The following is a 19,375-nucleotide window of genomic DNA, read 5'->3' on the forward strand; positions in this document are numbered from 1 at the left end:
CCTCCCGGCGCGGTGCGGAGGATGGATGGGACGTGGGCTGGGGGCAGGTGGAAGGCGTGTCTCCAGCCTGCCGTGATGGAAAACGAGAGAGTCCGCCTTTCCTGCTCTTGGGATTTATCTCTGTGCAGAGATAGCTTCGTCTAAGCACAGCACTGATTACAAGGGGTGGTTTGCACGCTTAAATCCTTTGGACTAATCTTCTAACAGCACATTAACTCAGGAAGATCCCATTACGCTTACAGCTAAGTATAATTCCTCTGCCTGTACTCGTGAGGTGCTCGAGTGCTGTGTTCAGTTCTGGACCCCTCAAATCAGAAAAGACATTGAGATGCTGGAGCAAGTCCAGGGAAAGGCAGTGGAGCTGCTGAAGGGTCTGGAGCACAAGTCCAATGAGGAGGGACTGAGGGAGCTGGGATGTTTAGTCTGGAGAAAAGGAGGCTCAAGGGGACCTCACCATTCTCTACAACTGTATGAAAGGAGGCTGTAGCCAGGTGAGGGTTGGCCTCTCCTCTGAGGCAGCCAGTGACAGGGCAAGAGGACATGGCCTCACACTGTGCCAGCTGACATTCAGGTTTGGCATTCAGCCTTCATCAAGCAAGAATTTCTTCATAGCAAGGGTGATTAGACATTGGAATGCCCTGCCCAGGGAGGTGGTGGAGTCACCATCCATGGAGGTTAAGGAACTCAGTGCCGTGGTCTGGTTGACAAGGTGATGTTCAGTCATGGGTTGGACATCATGATCCCAGAGGTCTTTTCCAACCTATTTGATTCTGTGATTCTGATTTTTGCACATATACTTTTTCAGCTTTTGCTTTTAAAAAATAAAATTATGGGACAACGAAGTGGAAGCTTTCTGTGGTAAGCTTGAGAAAGACCTGTTTGTTTTGCATTTCGTTTACAGTCTTGGACAGTCGTCCCTGATTTTACACATCATGCCCACACTGCCTCATTGTCAGCAGTAGCAGTGAATAACAGATATGTGGTCACTGGAAGCAGAGATGAGACAATCCAAATCTATGACATGAAAAAGAAGATTGAACATGGGGCGCTGCTACAGCACAATGGTAAGGGATCATTTCTTTGTAAAAAACCTTTATGATAAAAAATTGTAGCTGAAAAACTGGCCCTTGCTAGAAGAAGACTTGTTTTTTTTCTAATAAGACTCTAGTAGTGGTGGTGTTGCAGCCATGATGGTGTGATCATATAAACAAGGTAAGCTTTTGAGCATAGAAGGTAAAAACAATTATTCTGGTATTAGCTCACAAATGCTGCTGCTGCTTTAAATTATTTGTAGTTTTAAGAAGTGATTAAGAAGTTATGAGCCACAAATGGCTTATGTGCTATTTTTCTTCTATCAGGATGGTTTATCTAGATCATGCCTACTCTCAGCTACTGTCTTTCCCAGTGTTCTTGCCCTGTCACAAGTGTACATGAACCCCACAAAAGAGAGTTTGTGTGGGAAAGCAGGCTGCTGCTGTCAGAGGAGTTAACCTGGTACATTTCCCCCTGTGTGTGCTGCCTGAATTACAGCTTCAAAGTACATGATAGAGTCACAGAACAGTTTGGATTGGAGAGGATCTTTTAAATGTCGTCTAGTCCAACCCTACTGCAGTGAGCAGGGGCATCTTCAACCAGATCAGGTTACGCAGAGCTCCATCCAATTTGGCCTTGAGCGTTTCCAAGGACAGAGTATCAACCACATGTCTGGACAGCTGTTCCAGTAAAAACTGCTGTCCTTGTAAAAACACTTCCTCCTTACATCTAATCTAAATTGACCCTCTTCAGTCTAAAACCATTGCCTTGTCCTATCACAACAGGTCCTGCTAAAAGGTTTATCCCTATCTTTCTTCTAAGCCTCCTTCGAGTACTGGAAGGCCACAATAAGGTCTCCCTGCAGCCTCTTCCCATCTGAAATATTCCAGTTCTTTCAGGTTTTCCTCACAAGCAAGGTGTTCCATCTCTCTGGTCATCTTCATGGCCCTTCTCTGGACTTGCTTCAACAGGTCCACATAATTCTTATGCTGGGGACATGTTGGAGCTGGATGCAATGTTCCAGGTGGGGTCTCTGAAGAGCAGAGCAGAGGGGCAGAATCCCCTTCCTCAATCTGCTGCCCACGCTGCCTTAGATGTAGCCCAGGACACATTTGGCTTTCTGGGCTGGAAGCACACATTTCTAGGTCATGTCCAGCCTCTCATCTCTCAGCAAGCCTAAGTCCTTTTCAGCAGAGCTGCCCTCAATCTGTCCATCCCCCAGCCTGTGCTGCTACCAGCTTGCACTATGCTTTGTGGAACTTGGAGGTTCAAGCCCACTGCTTGAACTTGTTCGTGTCCCTCTGGATGGCATCCCATCCCTCACCACTCACAGAGTTTGGTGTCATCTGTAAACTAGCTGAGGGTGCACCCTCTGTCTATATCATTGGTACCGTCATCTGTTAATGGCTGTGCAAATAAATCTGAGTCATTTGTAGCTCCGTATTGATTAATCAAAAAGATCCAGGAGCTAGACTGAGCATGGTAACTGCATTTAACTCATGTATGATACATCTGGTGATTATGGGGAAGCAGCAAGTGCAGTAAGTTCAGCTGTGTGTCAGGAGCAGGGCTTTGACTGGGAGCATTCCTATCACCAATAGAAGCTCTCTCTGCCCTGGTGTTTGAGTACTGCTGTGACAGAACAGACCAGATGGAGTGCAGACATGTGTGGGTAAAGGGTGCCTGATAGAGCATATCAGACTACTGAATATAGCAAGAAAGTTCAAGGGTTTTTTTAAAAAAAATACTTAGGAAATCATTTAGATTTTCCCAAGGTTAGGGTAGTGGCTGGCATGCCTTGATGGAAGAAGCTTTTCTGTTAAGTTCTACATTCTCTGTTAATTTGTGCAATAACTGGTGTGTACAACATTGTTAATTGTATTTCTAGGCACGATAACTTCTTTGGAGTTCTATGGAACAGCACATCTACTGAGTGGGGCTGAAGATGGACTCATTTGTATCTGGAACACAAAGAGATGGGAATGTCTGAAATCCATTAAGGCACATAAGTAAATCTCTTAAATCTTCATGTTCACATACATTTTCATGACTATTTTCCTTGTAAATAATACATGTGACTAATGTTTTGTTTTCATCAGGGGACATGTAACATCTCTTTCTATTCATCCTTCTGGAAAATTAGCTTTGTCAGTTGGAACAGATAAAACATTAAGGTGAGTCAAAACTGATGAAGGAATGCTGAGAATCATAATTCAGTAACTCTTAATAAGGTGCTATAAGCAACAGTTCCATGTTGGGACTAGGCAACACTGATAAAACATATTTGTTATCAAATGGTTCAAAGATCCATCTGTTTGTCTTTTGAAGTTCTAAGTGCCAGCTGTTCATACCTTCTTCTTGTGAGCTCTGACTCTTCACAAGTCATTTGTAGATGTATAAATATGTTTGCATTTTGGAACACAATTTGCTTAAACTTTTGAAAAGTGACAGGTTTTGTTTAGTGTGATTTTTCACTTGGAGTGTTTCCATGTTGCTGTAGATACCTGTTTTAGAGATATAAAATGCTATTTTAATAGCACAAATTTCTATTGGTCTCCTTTTGGGCTCAGTATTGCAAATGGTGGTTTAGAAAATAAATAACACAAGATCAACATTATAGCATGCAAGCAATATATGAACTCATCATTTTCTTTTGCATTAAGAAGGCAGAAAAATGCTTAGAGAGGCTTAAAAGCTTCCTTTGAGTGCCTCATGACAGCAGATTGGATTTCAGTTTTGCTGTGCTGTTTTTAACTAGAATGCACATTGCCTGTTGTTGTGTTTCAGAACTTGGAATCTTGTTGAAGGACGATCAGCCTTCATCAAAAACCTGAAGCAAAGTGAGTTTATCAATCTAAATCCACTAATTAAGTGCAATTTGATCGTTTTATTTTTCGTGTAAAGAAAAGTTGACTGAATTAATCAAGTCAGTTAACTGCAAACTTATACAATGTCTTCTTTACACGTGAAGGCAAGCATATGTAAGCTCATGTACTTAATAATAATTTAGCAAAAGGAAAACATAGTACCACTAAAGTAAATCCTTTTTTTCCTTGAAATTTGAGGTCAGAGCATTAAAATAAATGTGTTTCAGTTTGTTTTTCTTTACATGATTCTGATAATCAGAAATAAATATTTAAGAGCATAGCTGTTTATTCTATCTTATTTGATTTTTCACTGAATATATTCTTAGATCTAGGTAGAAAACAGTGTCTAGCAGCTTCTAAAGATTCTTACTTTTAGATTCTCTGTATCAATGTGTACAGATGCACACATAATTAAATGGTCCCCTGATGGAGAGAAGTATGTGACTGTGATAGCAAACAAAGTGGATATCTACAGACTTGACACAGCTTCAATCACTGGCACCATTACAACAGAGAAGAGGATTTCTTCACTTAGATTTATTACAGTAAGTACAAAAATGAGAGGTGTTGGGAAATGAACTGGTTTGAAACACATTAAATTAATCACACTTGCATTTCTTTTTCCCCATTCCAAGGATTCTGTCCTTGCCATAGCTGGAGATGATGAAATGATTAGGTTCTACAGCTGTGACTCTCAAAAATGCTTGTGTGAATTTAAAGCTCATGAAAACAGGTATTCTATATTTGTTTATTATTTAAATATTTGTGGCAATGCTGAGTCCTCTCTAAAGTTCTATGGCTTGTAATGTTCGGCATATTTTGCTTTTGTTTTAGTATAGAAAGTGAATTTATTTATGTGCTAAATTCCAAACAGTCTTGTTTGCTTTTTGTATGAGCACAAGTACTGTGTCCATGCATGTTACAAAAACAATAGGGTACAGAATTAAGAATATTGCTATTGTAAATTTGTGAGTGTGTGTACTTGTGTTTAACCAGTCTTTACTGAATCTAACTCTTTAGAATGCTTCAAAAAAACAAACTAGTTTTATTCAGTTCAAACAATAGGAGTGTAATTACATATTCTCTGTTTTTGAATACCAATTATTTGTCCAAATGTTGCTTTGAATTCACCAAAACAAAAAAGCATTAGCAGTAATGTCACTGATGTGTCTAATAGTGTATGCTGTACAGTACTAAAGAGTTCTGAATTGAATCCTAATTGCCTAGCAAAGGCAAATGTTCCTAATATAAATGACAGCACTCAAAGCAGATCCAAGTTCCTGCCTGTCACTTGGAGGATTTTTGTTCAAACTGATTTTTTAGACTGTTGCCTATTCATCTTTAATTTGTCTCAGCTTACTAGTCTGAAGTGAACCACAATGCTGTAAGATAAAAATGTATTCTTTTTCACAGAATAAAAGATATTTACAGCTTTGAAAGAGAAGGACAGCATGTCATTGTTACTGCATCCAGTGATGGTTACATTAAAATGTGGAATCTGGATCTTGATAAGGTTGGTATATTACACTGCTTGTTACATTTAAGAAAATCAACAGAGAACCAAATTGCAGACAGTTCTGTTGTAAGAGTTCATTTTAAGAGGAAATTTTATGTGAAATGTGGATGTCTTGATCTTCTTCCATGTTATGCTCAGTAGAGATGTATGTCTATGCACATTTATTTATGCACTCGTGTTTTTTTCATCTTTGTATCTTTTCTTTTTTAACAAACTATAAAACCTGATTATATTATGATATTTCATCTCCACTTTTTGTACAGTCATGCTTTCCATCAGACCTAGCCGGGCTTATGACTATCTAATCAGTTATGTATGTTATGACTATGTAATTAGTTAAGGACTGCTGTGAATTTCTGTAATGTCGATGACTGTTGCTACTCTTCTGAAAACACAAAGTCTATGGTTTGGGCAGGGGAAGGTGGTTGTTCATGTCGGGGGAGGAACTTATCCTTTGGAAAAATTCAAATACATAAATGTTCTAAGTACTTGTATTTCCTGTATTTTCAAACAGTTCTGAGTAACACAGTTCAACAAGGAATCATGTCTTATCTTTAACGTTTATTGTGTTTATTGTTTGCTCTTAAAATCAGAAATAGATTTTTACAATTTATTGCTTAGTTACGAAGGATCTACTATATTTTATGATAAGTATCTTGGATAGTTCAAATAATTATTTCTCAACATATATACACTTCAAATCTGAATTTGACTGTTTTTAATTTCACCCACTCTGATTATTTTTATACTTGTAAGTGCAGGAGTGATCTCCCTTTTTCCTCTTCACCTTACATTTCTGTTCCCCTTGTACAGAACTGACGGAGTGATCTTTGTCTTTCTGTGTAACATTGTATTTATTTTGACCAAATTCCTTTCCCTGCAGGCAAAGTTTTGCATAACTGTGTGGGCTGCTCTGTCCAGCTCTGAGGGGTAGAATATCCTAATACAGTAGTTTCCAGTGGGTTGATGCTGTTAACACTGCCCATGTGTCTGTGACACTTTATCCCCTGATATCTGTAATAGAATATTTGTATTCCAAAAGCTGAGTGATATAATTGCCTAACAATGAAAGTGGGCAGTAAGGTGCTTTCTCACTTCAAATACTTCATTAAATTTAACCAGAAATAAAATAAGGTTTAAATAATCTTCTTTTATGTTCAGATTAGAGATGGGCCATCTTTACTGTGTGAAGTCAATACCAAAGCTAGGCTGACATGTCTTGCAGTGTGGCTTGACCAAGCTTCAGAAATGAAAGAAAACTCTGATAAAACTGCATCATCATCTCAAGGTAACAGAACTTTGTATTTTGAATTGTTAAGGTGACTGTGAAATGGAATACACCAAGTGGGAGGCTTCTCCTATATCCACTGGAAAATGTTCTGGTATTTTGAAGTGGGGATATGATGCTGGCAAGTGATACAGATACACTTACCGATCTGATAGTGTCTCAAGCCCATATGTTTGTTGGAGAGCATAAGCCTCTTTTCACTTTTATTAAAGTTCTCTTTCTGTTTCCTGGAATAACATACTGAAGAAACCACTGCAAAGCTTTTGAGACAGATAAGAAAACAAACAGCTGATAGAACTGCATGTCTTGTTTTCCTATAAGCAAAATTAGGTGTGAGGCCACTCTAGTGGGGCAAACTTAAGAAGTCTAGCTCAGATTTGTTTGGGTTTTCTGCTGTTGTTTTCCTGCATTGTAATCTATTTGCATACTTGATCTTCATGTATTTTAATTTCACAGGCAAAACTAGCATAAATGGCACTTTCTACTGTAAAATAAAAATATATTTATAACCCTTTTTTAAAAAATGAGATACAAATAAGTCTCTCTGCCATTTAGACTACAAAGACTAGGCATAAAGGTCAGTGTGAATAATTCCTTGCTTTTTTTCAGAAACAGAAGATGAAAAATCATCAATAGCCAGGATAAACAAAGATTTTTGGACTACTAAAAGGGTTAAAATAGCAAAAAGAAAGAGAAAAATTATTCAAGAGAAACAAAAGGTGGAAGCTCCAGTGCAAAAGAAGAAAAAGAAACAGAATAGCTCGGCATGAAGGCAGCTACTTTCTCTCCTGTACAAAAAGGAGTGCTGGTGTTGCCCTATTTTTTTATAAGAATCTAAACCCTAACAGGACATATACCTCTGATCCAATGTATTGTTTAAAAGTAATTATTGTTCTTACCCTAATAAACTGACTGATCATCCTGGGAACTTTCCCTAAGTGAAGAAAGCCAAAATAAATTCATAATGTGTAATGTTTATATTTTTTCTATTAACAATACCGTACACTTTTTAACTGGCTCTGAAAAAGCCAGCTAAAATAATAAAAATAGCTGCATCTTTCTCAGTTACATTTTTGTTTCACTTAAATGCATATTAAAAACACGTATACTTTTTAGGGTTGAAAATGTTACTGTTCATTTGACTCAAGGTATGGTCTGACTTTGTCCTACATTTCTTTTCCTACTGTAAAAAAGAACATGTTAAAATTACTTAAAGTACAATGATCACATCCCATTCTTGCAGTCATGGAAAACTGTAAGTAATTTCTAATTTTTGACATGGACTTTATAAGCACATTTGGCTTTTTTACTGTGTTCATACTTGAATATATTTAATTTTTTAAAAAAATCTTTGCACCCATGGTTCACATCACTGAAACATCTTGCTCAGAATATGATACATAATTTTAGGCAGAAGAGTTTTTATATCAATAAGGTTTAACCTTTTCTTCCCCCTTCCCAATGTTTTTTCTCAGTCCTTGACCTGAGCCATGTTTTTTATAAAAAAAGAATTATACAACACCTGAAATTTTTGGCATGCTGCTAAAATGTCACCTCTTATGTTTGCACTTAAACAAGAAGTAAATTCCTGACCTTCTCAGTCAATAGGAACAGGAATTCATCCTAAGCCTTATTACAAATATACAGTGGGAAAACCAAAGATGAACAAGGTCAAAGAGGTAAACTAAATGTTTCCTTTATTTTAAGGTGTAAGGCATGTTAATGTTGTTTTCTGCACTACTGGAGTAGTCATTACTATTTCTGTTTTCAAAGAGTAATGGGAATTATGCTTTTTTCTGATTCACTTCATCCATTCCTCCTTAGTTGTGTAGCAAGAGAAAAACTAGAGAAAATCAGAAAAAAGATTGAGCCAAATCTGGAGACAGGAATGCAGGCTGGTTTAGAGATATAAAACAGAATGTAACTCCAGTTCAGCTCTGTGCTCTGACACTGAAACAAAATGAGCATCATCAGTGCTGTTACAGAATTGTTCATGTGGCAGTAGCAGTATTCTCTTGGAAGTGGGTGTCCATATTTACCTTCTGTAACTGTTTTCCTTACTTAGATAAATGAACAAAGCCTCTTATTTGGATATCCAAGATAGTTGATTTATGCAAGTTCAGTTTATTTCAACATTAAAGAGATTAAGTTTGAGCTTACACAGCTTTTAATTTTAATGATATCCTAAATGTTTGTGTTCACAAACACATGCAAATAATATAGGACTTCAAATGGTTTGTTAACTTGACAGAAAGGTGCCAGATTTTTAATTCCTAAGGCTTCTATAGTAAAAATAAGAATTAAAAAGCGTAAGATTAAATAAGGCAATTGTGTACGGCAATTGTTTACAGCAATTTCACTTGTAAAGTCTTATGTCTATTTGATAGTGCTTATCTTATGTCCTTGACAAAATGTCTGCCACTGCTAAACTGTTTTTATTGTTTGAATTTTTAAATACATGAGCTCATGGACACAGTGATCACAGTTGCAGAAGCACTAGGAAAAAAATCCAGTCTGCATGTAATTTTAAGATTAAAAAGCAAAAATTCCACAGAATTTGGATTCTAAAGTTTGAACTTAGAAGTAATTACACATTTGTAAAAATCTAAATCCCCTGTGTAGCAACAAAGAATTATGCATGTCACGAGACTCACGAACAATTTGTGAACTGGAGACAAAGAACAGTCCTTAGGGGAAAACCCATATTTTTTATACCTTGAGTGAATACTCTGCTGCTAATGAGTACTTTGCCATTTGTTGTTGTTGTATCTTTGTGTACATCTTCCTTTTCAGCACATTTTCCATTCTAGTTTTCAGGGAACTGCTTAGAATGGTAGAGGGGAGGCAGCAGTGCGGAGAGAGGAAACGTCAGCAGTGACAAAGCTGTCCTTGTCAGAAGGGGTGGGTGTGCATGACACTGGGAGAGCAGATGGAGCCATAGCTGCAAGGAGCAACAGCTCAGGAAGCAGCATCTCACCTGAGCCCCAGGTGAGTTCAACAGCTCCAGCAGCTGTGGATTTCTACCAGTTTCCTTCTTCCCCTTTTGGGAAATCCCTGTGCTGGATCACAAAGCAGAGCCCAGTGAAGCTTGAACATCATAGCTATTACATAGCTTGAATTAAAAAGGAAATACCATCTGTATGGTATTTCCATAATGCCATTATAGCTTAGATATGTGTTGGTTATGGCACTTGGCACAGAGGGAGGAGATTCCTACTTAAACCACTGAGGCCAACAAAGGAATTAAAGTCTCCCCACTTTCTGACCATTATGCTTATTCATAAAGATGGCAAAATCTGAAATGCAGTACAGAAAGCTGCATTTTGCAGAGAGTACAGGCCTCTCATGTTTTATGCCTTCTATTATGAAGAGAAATCAAATCCCTTCAGTTTAGGGATCTGGCTACAGGAGTACTTTTTCTTTCTATACGGTGAAACATCCATGGAACAATTCAAGTAATATCATCAATTTATACGAAGAAAATCCATTTCAGCACTCAGAAAAGAGAAAGAGTTTAGCTTTGTTGGCAGTAGTCATCTCTACATTTTTCCAGGCCAAAAAAAATGCCAAACATTTTCTTTACAAGATGTTTTCCATCTCCTACTGTTGAATAACTTCTACAGCAGACTGCTTTTTCTGGTGTACTAGTTTGTCATCTGGAGGTCCTAGAAATCCTCTACGTGTTCCGTACAAGAGCTATACTGAAATTACTGATCAAAGCTGGAAGCAGCCTGTAGGCTGCCCAGAATTGTAGCTCATGCTACACCAAAACCCAAGCCCAAATTCTCAGCTGTACCACGTAACCCCACTTCTGGATGAGGACCGGGACGGATTAGGTGCACACGGCTGCAGTTCCGCAGGAGCTTTTCCCCTCACTGAACAGGAGCACAAAACCTGGTCTGTACTGATTCAGTTGTAGGCACCAGGGCTTGCTCGGGAATCCCCAATGTGAAAAATGCATGTATTTTATGATTGGCTTTTTGCAAGTATTAAAATGAATATTATATGTGTTGTGTTAGAAAATAATGCTGTATTCTCTTAAGTACTGTGTTAAATATAGTTTTAGGTTATAAAAAATGTTAAAATAGAAACATCCTATGCTATGTAGGATACTTTTTTTAAAGAAAGGACTCGCAGCGAGATAGCAGCCAGAGGACACCTAAATCTTTCAGAGAAAAAGAATTTATTGCCCTCTTCCCACAAGAAACTAACTTCTTCCCGACTCGAAGGCGCTGTTAGGATTCAGAGGAAGAAGTTGACACTGACCAGACAGAGTCCTGTATTTGAATGGAATTTATGCATCATGTATGAAGTGTATGAATATGCAACAGGGTAAGGATTAATCCTCTGTTAGGTGTCCTTTTTCGGGCTCGTGCTGCCCAAAAAAGGTACCCGGACGTCCGTAACTCTTTGGTTCTATTGTCTCATATTGTCCTAATTCAAATTATCCAAATTATTATTACTCTAATTGTATTACTATTTTTATAACCATTTTATTACTATTAAACTTTTAAAATTTTAAGAACAAGTGATTGGCGTTTTTCACACCCGACACTCGCCTCCCGCCGTGCCGGGGATTCCCAGGAGCTCCGCACGTAGGTGCAAAGACACCAGCGCCGCCTTCTCCGCAACCCCTATCTGCGGGCCTCACCCTGCCCTGCCTCTGGGGTGAGTTTCTACTTGGGTTTCGCGCTTGGAGCTTTCCTTTCCTTCCCCACAACAGCCGGAAAAGGGAAGCTTTGGGCGGTGCGTGGCTGCCTGGCCTCCCCTTCCGCCGCCTGCTCCGCCCCGGTTGCTGCGGAGCGGGGCGGCCGCGCAGGTGGGACGCGGCGGTGTCCCTGTTCCCCCGGGGCTGCCTTCCCTACAGAGCCGCCTGCATCCCTTGGGCTCGCCTCAGGTCCGAGGCTTTGGGCAGGTCTTGCTCGTGGAAAAGCTTGCCATAGCAAAATGCTTTGCTTTTTTAAATTTTTCCTCCCCTGAAAAAGGTTAAGAGGTGCTGAGCTTCACCCCAGTTCTCTCTTCCAGGGTTCGGCATGGCAGTGGACTGGCTCGGCTTTGGCTACGCCGCCCTGGTGGCATCAGGGGGGATCATTGGCTATGCAAAAGCAGGTAGGGTGCCGAAAGGTGCTTCTGTCTCTCTCCCTCTTCCTCCCCCCCGCAACCCCTCCTCCCCCTCCCCAATAACTTGGTGTGAGTTGGGCAGCTTTTTACGAAAACCTCCTAATCTCGAAGTTGACCCATATGTAAATGTTATCGGTTTGTGCCATGTGCTGATAACTTGCTGCTGGTGGGGTGTGCTGGATTTTGAGTTGAGCTGGTGCTTTGGGCTGATAAGACCATAATCTGCCTTCTGGAGGATGCTGATATCTGCTCTGTGGTCTTTGGGTGAACTGTCATAAGTTTGCTTCAGAAAGGCTTTTTCTTTGCTGTTTAAAATACAAGCATTCTGTAAGTGTTCTATATCTTCAAGTGACATAAATCACCACTTTTCCTCCTTAAGAGATTTATTCCTATTTTAATCTTTGATGATAACAGTATACTGCAAGCTGCAGAGAGCTTTCAGAACTATCTTTTCTCCAAGTAGAGCTGAGCAGTGCAAATCAGTCCTTAAACTTGTTTCTCTTCTGGGCTCTGCATCATAAGCTTACCCTCTGACCTACTGCTTTCATTTCCTGTCCTTTTTCTGAGTTTGCCCTCCTCCAGACAGAACTGTGGATTCATTTCTGTTGCAACACTGTCTATTACAGCTTTGAAAATCCCTAAGCCGTCTTAGTTTTTATGATAGGAAGGGGCATTGCTGAATTCAGTGTGACTCTAACCAATGCATTTGACTAGACAGATGCTAGTGCCTATTCCAGTCTGTTTTCCATTGGCCTAGATTTATCCTTTGTTGTGAGTGTTGTGAGTGGAGTTTAGGACAGAAGGAACAATACTGAGAACTTAAATAACTCATTGCATCTGTATTTCTCCAAGGCCATTATGAAATGATGGGTGTCTTTTTTGTCCTTTGGAACCCTATTGGGAGGACATGGTTATGTTCATGCAAGGGAATCCAGGTCACAGGATTATTGAAGGAGAACAGAAACTCTTATGGTAACTGCTGGAGAGAGAAAAAAAAAAAACAACCATACAAAGGAGCCATTATATCCTTATTATAACTTGGGGAAACCAAAAGAAAATGGAACGTTCATGCATAGAACTAAGTTGATTTGATCTGTTGTTTTACAACCAGATCTACCCACACAGACGGGGCAGTAGTAGGTGCCTTTGGACCAGTATGAGAACATGGCAATCAAAGGGTGAGTGAGTGAGTGAGTGATTTATTTTTCTGTCTTCATTTAGCAAGTTCTCTGGATCCCTGTGTATTGAGATGTAGGAACTTCTTGAGCCAGAGGTGATGTGGTTGTCCTAGAAGTGTATGTGTCATATCTACTTAAACAATGCCTTGAGGTAAAATTCAAGGAAATTATGGATGTTTCTTAGTTCCCAGGCTTGTGGAAAGCATTGTAGCTACCACAGATTTATTTTAAACTCATATTCTGTGCAAAGCAGCCACCTAGTAGAGTGTGCACCTTTTCCTTGCACATGGCAAGTATATCAGGTGCTTTCAATCATCTTTGTATCTTGCTTTTTATACCATAAGCAGGATACAAAGCAATATTACAGCAACCTTGTTGATGATTGAAAAATGATTACTTTCTGGAAGCAATATGCAGTCCTCCTTTAACACTGAGAGAAGATCTTTATCAACTTAGTTTTTCAATCTCAAGTCTTTGAAAGGTGACCTCAGAAATTGAATGTATAAAGAACCATCTTCAGTAGCATTAAGTCCTTAATCCTCTGTTGGCCTTATGGAGGGCATTCACCACTCACAGTGATCATGCTACTTCATTACTTGATATATATATATCACCAATTTAGATGTGGTATCCTTTATTCTCTGGTAGCTTGGGATTATCATTTATATTAAGGACCTGATTCAAAGTTGAGGTGCATTCAGGGAACCTTTTTCCAAAGGCTGCAGCTACCTTTGGATCAAATCTCAGGTGTACTTAGGAGATTTGACCTCTCTTGTTCAGCTACGCCCTGCTCCTTGGCAATTCTTTGAATGCCCTTCTGCCCAATTCCACTCACACGTTCTTTTTTCTGATCTTAAATTCTTACAATTTAGTCATTCTATTTTACTGCCTCTTGAAGAATTTTCATAAAACTGTTTTGAAGCAACATGCTTCGGTTTGTGCAAGGGAAACACCAATTCTTTTGCTTTTCTCACTGTTCTTTCAATCATGGATTTATTAATGGCTTTGCTGTTGGAGAACTAAATACTAATTCTCTATGTATCTTATGCAAGAGTAATTGAAGTGGTTCTTTGTGCTGATCAGCATGGTCTCAATATCTTAAAAACCCCCTTCTCTAATCTTCTTTATGTCAATGAATGATGAATGCCCATATTTTTTTTTATTTTTATAATTTTTGGTGTTTTACAAAACAGTTAAGCTGCTGACCAAGGTAATCTTTAAGTTTCTAATAAATGCATTATCTTCTATTTATTCAGGTAGTGTTCCATCACTAGCTGCTGGCCTTTTCTTTGGGAGTTTGGCTGGACTGGGTGCTTATCAGGTCTCACAGAATCCAAATAACATTTGGGTTTCTCTGAGTAAGTAATTTAAAATTTTATTTGAAAAGGATTATATTTACCCTATATATTTAAAATTAGTACCTAAAAGTCTTTGCAGAAGAGTTAAACACAGATAGTGTTACAAATCTAACTTCAGTGCTGTCTAAACTGAACTGAACTGGTGGCTGCCAACGTGCATCTGTCTCATACTGATGTGTTTGAAGGATCACAGTGCAAGGGAAGTGCTAATAAATGGATTTCTGACCTATTTTTGCCTGGAACCTTGTACTTTGAGCATCCTGCAGGAGGCTATAGCATTATGGGAAGTGGGATTCCCCTTCAGACTGACCATACCCCTAGCAGACTATTTTATTATCACAGAAAATGGCAGAGATTGTGATTGGCTTATTTTTATAAATGACAAATATGTGAAATTACAAAGGTGTTGATGCCTGGGAGATTTTAGAGAGAAGCAAGCTTCAGTAATGCTGTTTCTTCCTTCTCAGAATTGGAGCTTCCCTTCCCCTGATTTGAGAAGGTAACTGGAGAGTTACTGCTTAGTCAGTGTTTAAAGAGCCACCACTGACTACAGCATTTTTCCTCTGAAGCAGTGACAGAGCATCTGGCTCTTTGACATGTGAAAGTCAGAAGTCAAAGGGGAATGCCCAGCATTTCTCTCCACTTCACCTTTGTTTACAGGCAATCCACTTCCACTGGCCAGGCCAAAAGCTGTGCATGGTCAAGCCTTAATAACATAATAAACTGCTGATACAGCAAGCTGAAAAAGTGTGAGGTCAAGTGTTTTCCCAAATGTGAGACAGATACATTTCTGTAGCTCAGTAGCATATGGAGTCTTTTCCTCTTCATGCCTCAAAGTTTTTGAAGAAGATGTGTTCTGCTGCTGTTTGAAACAAAATTTCATTTTGAGGCGTGCATATTTTGAAGACAGGCTACTAATTAGAGCTTGAAGCATTTTAATACTGAAATATTTTTGTTTTATTGTATGTTGGACTATGGTCCCAGTCTCTTACATATCTCATTATGTGAGATTAGTAAGTGTTCAGTGACAATATTTCGCTTGATGTTAGGGAGGAAGGATGTCATGGCTAGGACGTTGTTGGAACATGTGTGTAGCTGTTACCACTGGGTAGCAGATGCATACTAAGGATAAGGATTCCATCAGTGTATGTTTTCCTTACAGTTTTTAGCATTCAGTCTGTATTTGAGATACCATGTTCCAGGGGCTGTCCTTTCTATCTTACTGAGTCAGTGAAAGTAACTGGCTCCTGTCTCTGTGTCCAGTGGTCAGGGACAATTAATTCTCACCTTGGTAATGCTTAGCACACTTCCTTTTGAAGTCTTTAGAAAACAGATTAGTTAATTCTCAGAACATTACTACAAATTAAACATGATGCTACATATTAGATATGATTACTACAAGTTAGACAAATGCTCTCTCCTTTTTTTGAGAAGTGAGGGAAATATGTGCGCAAGTTTAGTGATTTGCCTGTGTGTGGAAGGAGTGAGTTCTAGAGCAGTGTATCATAAATTATTTCCAGTCTCAAAAAGAGCACATTTTGAAAAACAAATTTGAGAAGTATGTGCAGGAGGATATTGAGTGCACTGTCTGCTTGAACTTTATATAGAATACTTACTCTTTACAAACGGAGGCATTTTAAAATTTACACAATTTATTGACTCTCTTTGTCCATTAAGTGAAGTAACCCTGTTTCTCTTTTTATTGATGCTGCTACTTCTCCCTGTTCTGTTAGTTTTTAATTATGTTTTTCCCACACATGCATCTCTGCTGACTGGACTGTACAATCTCTCATTTAAGTTACTTCTGGAGCACTGACTGCTGTCATGGGAACAAGATTTTACCACTCCAGAAAATTCATGCCTGCAGGGCTAATTGCTGGTGTCAGGTACAATACTTTTTTTTTAACCTCCTGTGTGTGATTTCTTATTCACTTAATTAAACTCAGATGGAGTGAATGATATTTTGTGTATTATTTTTGTTCCCATCCATCACTTGGATGAAGTACCTGAAAAGGAATTGACAGATTGTTGTTATTATTATTAAATTATATGGTTTTTTTCCCCTTATACAGTTTGCTAATGGTTGGAAGATTAGCACTGAAGATGTTGGAAAAGCCCCAGGAAAAGTAACCGTTAATTTTACATCTTAGTATTTGGAAAAGGAAACCTGATCATGAAATTGCATGAATGCAGAAGTGAGAAGATGGAAAAATTTTCTGCATCAAGACATTTTTTAATCTTTTTTTATAAGGAGGAGTACAATGATGGGACAGATAGTTTATATACGAGGTAGAGCTGTTTGTGTATAGAGAGAAATGAGTCCTGGGTTTGATTTTTCTGGCATATTTCAATGTATTTTAACACTTATATGTTTTTATATTCCAAAATATACTTTTGGCATGTATGAAGCAGAGAGGAAATATCCTGTAATTAAGAAAATATCCACAAAGAGGCACCAGGAGTAACTGGCTAAATACAATAGTGTGTCACAAACCTTTTACACTGAATATTATGGTGCGCTTTACCTGTTGCATTCTGAATTGATATACCATGTCTTTATAATGTCCAACAGATGTTGCCTTTTTATTGTGAAATGATGCTGAAATGATGCTTTTCTATAAGTAAAATTTGTTACAAACCTTTATTTGGCCTTTTTTTTGGTACAATTTCTGTGTTTGGGGATGGGGCTATTTTTTTCACTTTGTTTTCTCAGTAGAAGTCCTTGCAGTGGACTGTTTGTATCCAAGTGCTGTCTTTCAATGATATTTAAAAATCACTTTATAAATGAGGGATAGAAGATTAAAATATGGGCCTTCATTAACATTTCATTTAAAAAGTTGTTTGAAAGGAACTTACCCTGAGGATTAACTAAGTGAGATTTGTGCTAGGCTAAATGAACAGTTGAATGTGATCTAGACCGTATAACTGGAGTAAAATACCCTAACACTATGTAATTCTGATTTACAGGCTTATTTGACAATAGAATGTATCAGCATTTTATTTTTAATCTCTTAGGAGAGTGGCTGTGCCTCTTCAAATCTGTCTTTACTAGGAAACCCTGGAGTCAGGAGGGTTCCTTGTTCTGCTGTGATGCCTGAGGACTGAAGTGTGGAAGAGGCATCAGTGGCATCTGGTGCTTTTGTTGTCACTCCATCCTTGATTGCTTCTCCTGCACTGAGTCTTGCAGTTCTGTTAGTGCAGGCTCAGCTCACATGGGCTTAGCACTGTGATGGAAGGGAGAGGCAAGAAATGTGTGAAAGAAAATCCTTTATCAGCTTATTCTTTAGTGACACATAATTATTAAAAAATTAGGATTCTTACCAAGTGTTACTCTATTTTAAAGTGATATTTTATGTAGTGACTATTTAGTATTTTACTTTGGGACCTTTGTACCACTGATTATATTAGAACTTGTCAACTGCTTAACATGATAATGGCAAAGCAGGTTTAAATTAGCTTACGTCTTACACACTTTCCATTTCATAGTGTTTAAAGGAATTTGTAAAAATTGCCTCAAACTGCATAAAGCATACCAAACTACATAATTGCTCCATTTTTGTTGGTCACTTCAGTGCTTTTAAAATGGCATTTAGTAGTATTGATTGATTGATTTCTATTATTTCTATTCTATTCTATTCTATTATTTCTATTGATTGATTTCTGTTATTGATTGATTTCTACTGTTGTGAGTCAATGTTTACCCACATGGTAGTAGACAGGAAGCTATTGTAGTAGAAAGTAATTACAAGCAGATCTATAAATGTTGGGCCAGTTGTGCTGTGTGTCATCAGTTCTCTTAGCAAAAGTTATAAAATTAATTCCAGGTTTTTGAATATATTTCATATTGTAACTCTCTTGTTTCCAGGTATTTAATCTCTAAATAACCTGATCTGTACAGGATGAATCTCCAGGGAGCAACACTGAAAACATGTTAAAGCATGTCTGAAATTCTAGTCTCAGTTAAATCATAGTCTCTTTTGACTATACTTTAAGCAAAATCTAACAGAAGTTTGGTAATTACTTTTTTATGTATTTAAATCACCCCATGTAATTGAATAGAAAATTCTGTCATGGATACAGAATTTTCTAGAGCCATTCAAGAATTAAAGACATAAATATCCATTCTCCAGGCTGCCCCTGCTTTTAGTCTGATTGTTAGCTACTTCTAAAAGATTTCTTTCTGGGTTTTTTTTCCCACTGAGAGTGGTCTCCATGAAAAATGAGAAAATTACTTTTGCATTAAATCCACTGTGGCTATGCCATGGCTTGAGTGGAGCTTCATGTTATGAGTCAGCTTGTACATGGATTTTGGAAAGAATGATTCAGTTATTTTTGAGAAATGAACTGCTAAAATAACACTTAAATTAAGGCTGCTTGTTCAAAGCACACTCTGAAAATAAAAATATTAGTTTAATATTTCTTACAGTTTCAGCTGTCAGCACAAGCTGAAATGAATACTGATTTTTTTAAAAAGGTCCAGGAACAGGAAACTAGTTTTACTATACACATACTGAGTCACCAGGACTCAGAGTTTAATCACACATCCAGAACATTACAGAATTGAGAGAAGAAAAGCATTTGAGTTATCAAATCCTCCTTTCCTAGAGTGAGGACCCAGGTCCTCCATTCCACATCTACTTGCCTGATAGAAACTGGGTGGCAAGAGGAGATGTCAGGTATTTTACCCCTCTCTTGAGTGGCTGGCTCAGAACCAGAGGAGGGGATTTTCTAATTACTTTGGTAGGTAAGTGATCTCTTGAAAGTAGGAGTTTGCCCTAAATTTTGTAATTTTTGTTTAAGCCTGTCTTGGTAATAGCAGTCGCTTACCTTAAGTCCAGGAAAGCGAGAGATGTTGCGTTCCTTTCAGTTCCTGCTCTGGATGGGTTCAAGTTCCCTTCCCAAGGAAGGGCTCCTTGCCTCAGACCATGGGATATCCTGCAGGGAGAATGTTGACAGGGGAAGTCACACCGCAGCTGAGAACAGTTGTCAAAGTTCCTAGGATCTGTGGGAAAAGG

At 38.4% G+C, this 19,375-nt stretch overlaps 2 protein-coding genes and 1 long non-coding RNA gene across 16 annotated transcripts in view; 2 read left to right on the forward strand and 1 right to left on the reverse strand.

Annotated features, from left to right (window-relative positions):
- PAK1IP1 (PAK1 interacting protein 1) overlaps positions 1–11,338 on the forward strand; it is an 11,885-nt gene extending 547 nt beyond the window's left edge. Inside the window, exons 2-11 of one of the 9 annotated variants that reach the window (XR_011683116.1) lie at positions 902–1,064; positions 2,921–3,041; positions 3,132–3,206; positions 3,820–3,872; positions 4,299–4,444; positions 4,535–4,632; positions 5,313–5,412; positions 6,577–6,703; positions 9,514–9,691; positions 11,227–11,338. Coding sequence is in view for 6 of the 9 variants with exons in the window: in XM_071451716.1 (XP_071307817.1) it covers positions 471–491; positions 902–1,064; positions 2,921–3,041; positions 3,132–3,206; positions 3,820–3,872; positions 4,299–4,444; positions 4,535–4,632; positions 5,313–5,412; positions 6,577–6,703; positions 7,313–7,473 (1,065 nt within the window). In the remaining 3 variants the exon portion in view is untranslated. The other 8 variants (XR_011683114.1, XR_011683115.1, XM_071451747.1 and 5 more) reach the window with 8 other exon arrangements.
- Positions 11,238–17,004, forward strand: LOC139602218 (transmembrane protein 14C-like). Of its 4 annotated transcripts, none has more exons than XM_071451865.1 (5): positions 11,238–11,371; positions 11,729–11,812; positions 14,259–14,360; positions 16,159–16,246; positions 16,433–17,004. In XM_071451865.1, the coding sequence occupies exons 2-5, from the start codon at positions 11,737–11,739 to the stop codon at positions 16,488–16,490; spliced, it is 324 nt and encodes a 107-aa protein (XP_071307966.1). In that variant the 5' UTR covers positions 11,238–11,371; positions 11,729–11,736; the 3' UTR covers positions 16,491–17,004. The 4 variants fall into 4 exon arrangements, with proteins under 4 accessions (XP_071307966.1, XP_071307957.1, XP_071307982.1 ...); XM_071451856.1 differs by lacking the exon at positions 11,238–11,371 and adding an exon at positions 11,476–11,600; XM_071451881.1 differs by lacking the exon at positions 11,238–11,371 and adding an exon at positions 11,490–11,618.
- A 325-nt stretch (positions 17,005–17,329) lies between these two features.
- The window catches only part of LOC139602235 (uncharacterized), a 4,816-nt gene continuing 2,770 nt past the window's right edge, over positions 17,330–19,375 (reverse strand). For 2 of the 3 annotated variants that reach the window (XR_011683142.1, XR_011683143.1), the window contains exons 2-3: positions 19,188–19,362; positions 17,330–17,584 (exon numbers count right to left, since the gene is read on the reverse strand). This is a non-coding gene — a long non-coding RNA (uncharacterized lncRNA). The remainder of the gene's footprint in view (positions 17,585–19,187; positions 19,363–19,375) is intronic. The other variant, XR_011683144.1, reaches the window with a different exon arrangement.

The sequence above is a fragment of the Agelaius tricolor genome, unplaced genomic scaffold (genome assembly GCF_023055355.1).
Source record: "Agelaius tricolor isolate 1412-34295 unplaced genomic scaffold, bAgeTri1.0.p SCAF_2, whole genome shotgun sequence".
NCBI lineage: Eukaryota > Metazoa > Chordata > Aves > Passeriformes > Icteridae > Agelaius > Agelaius tricolor.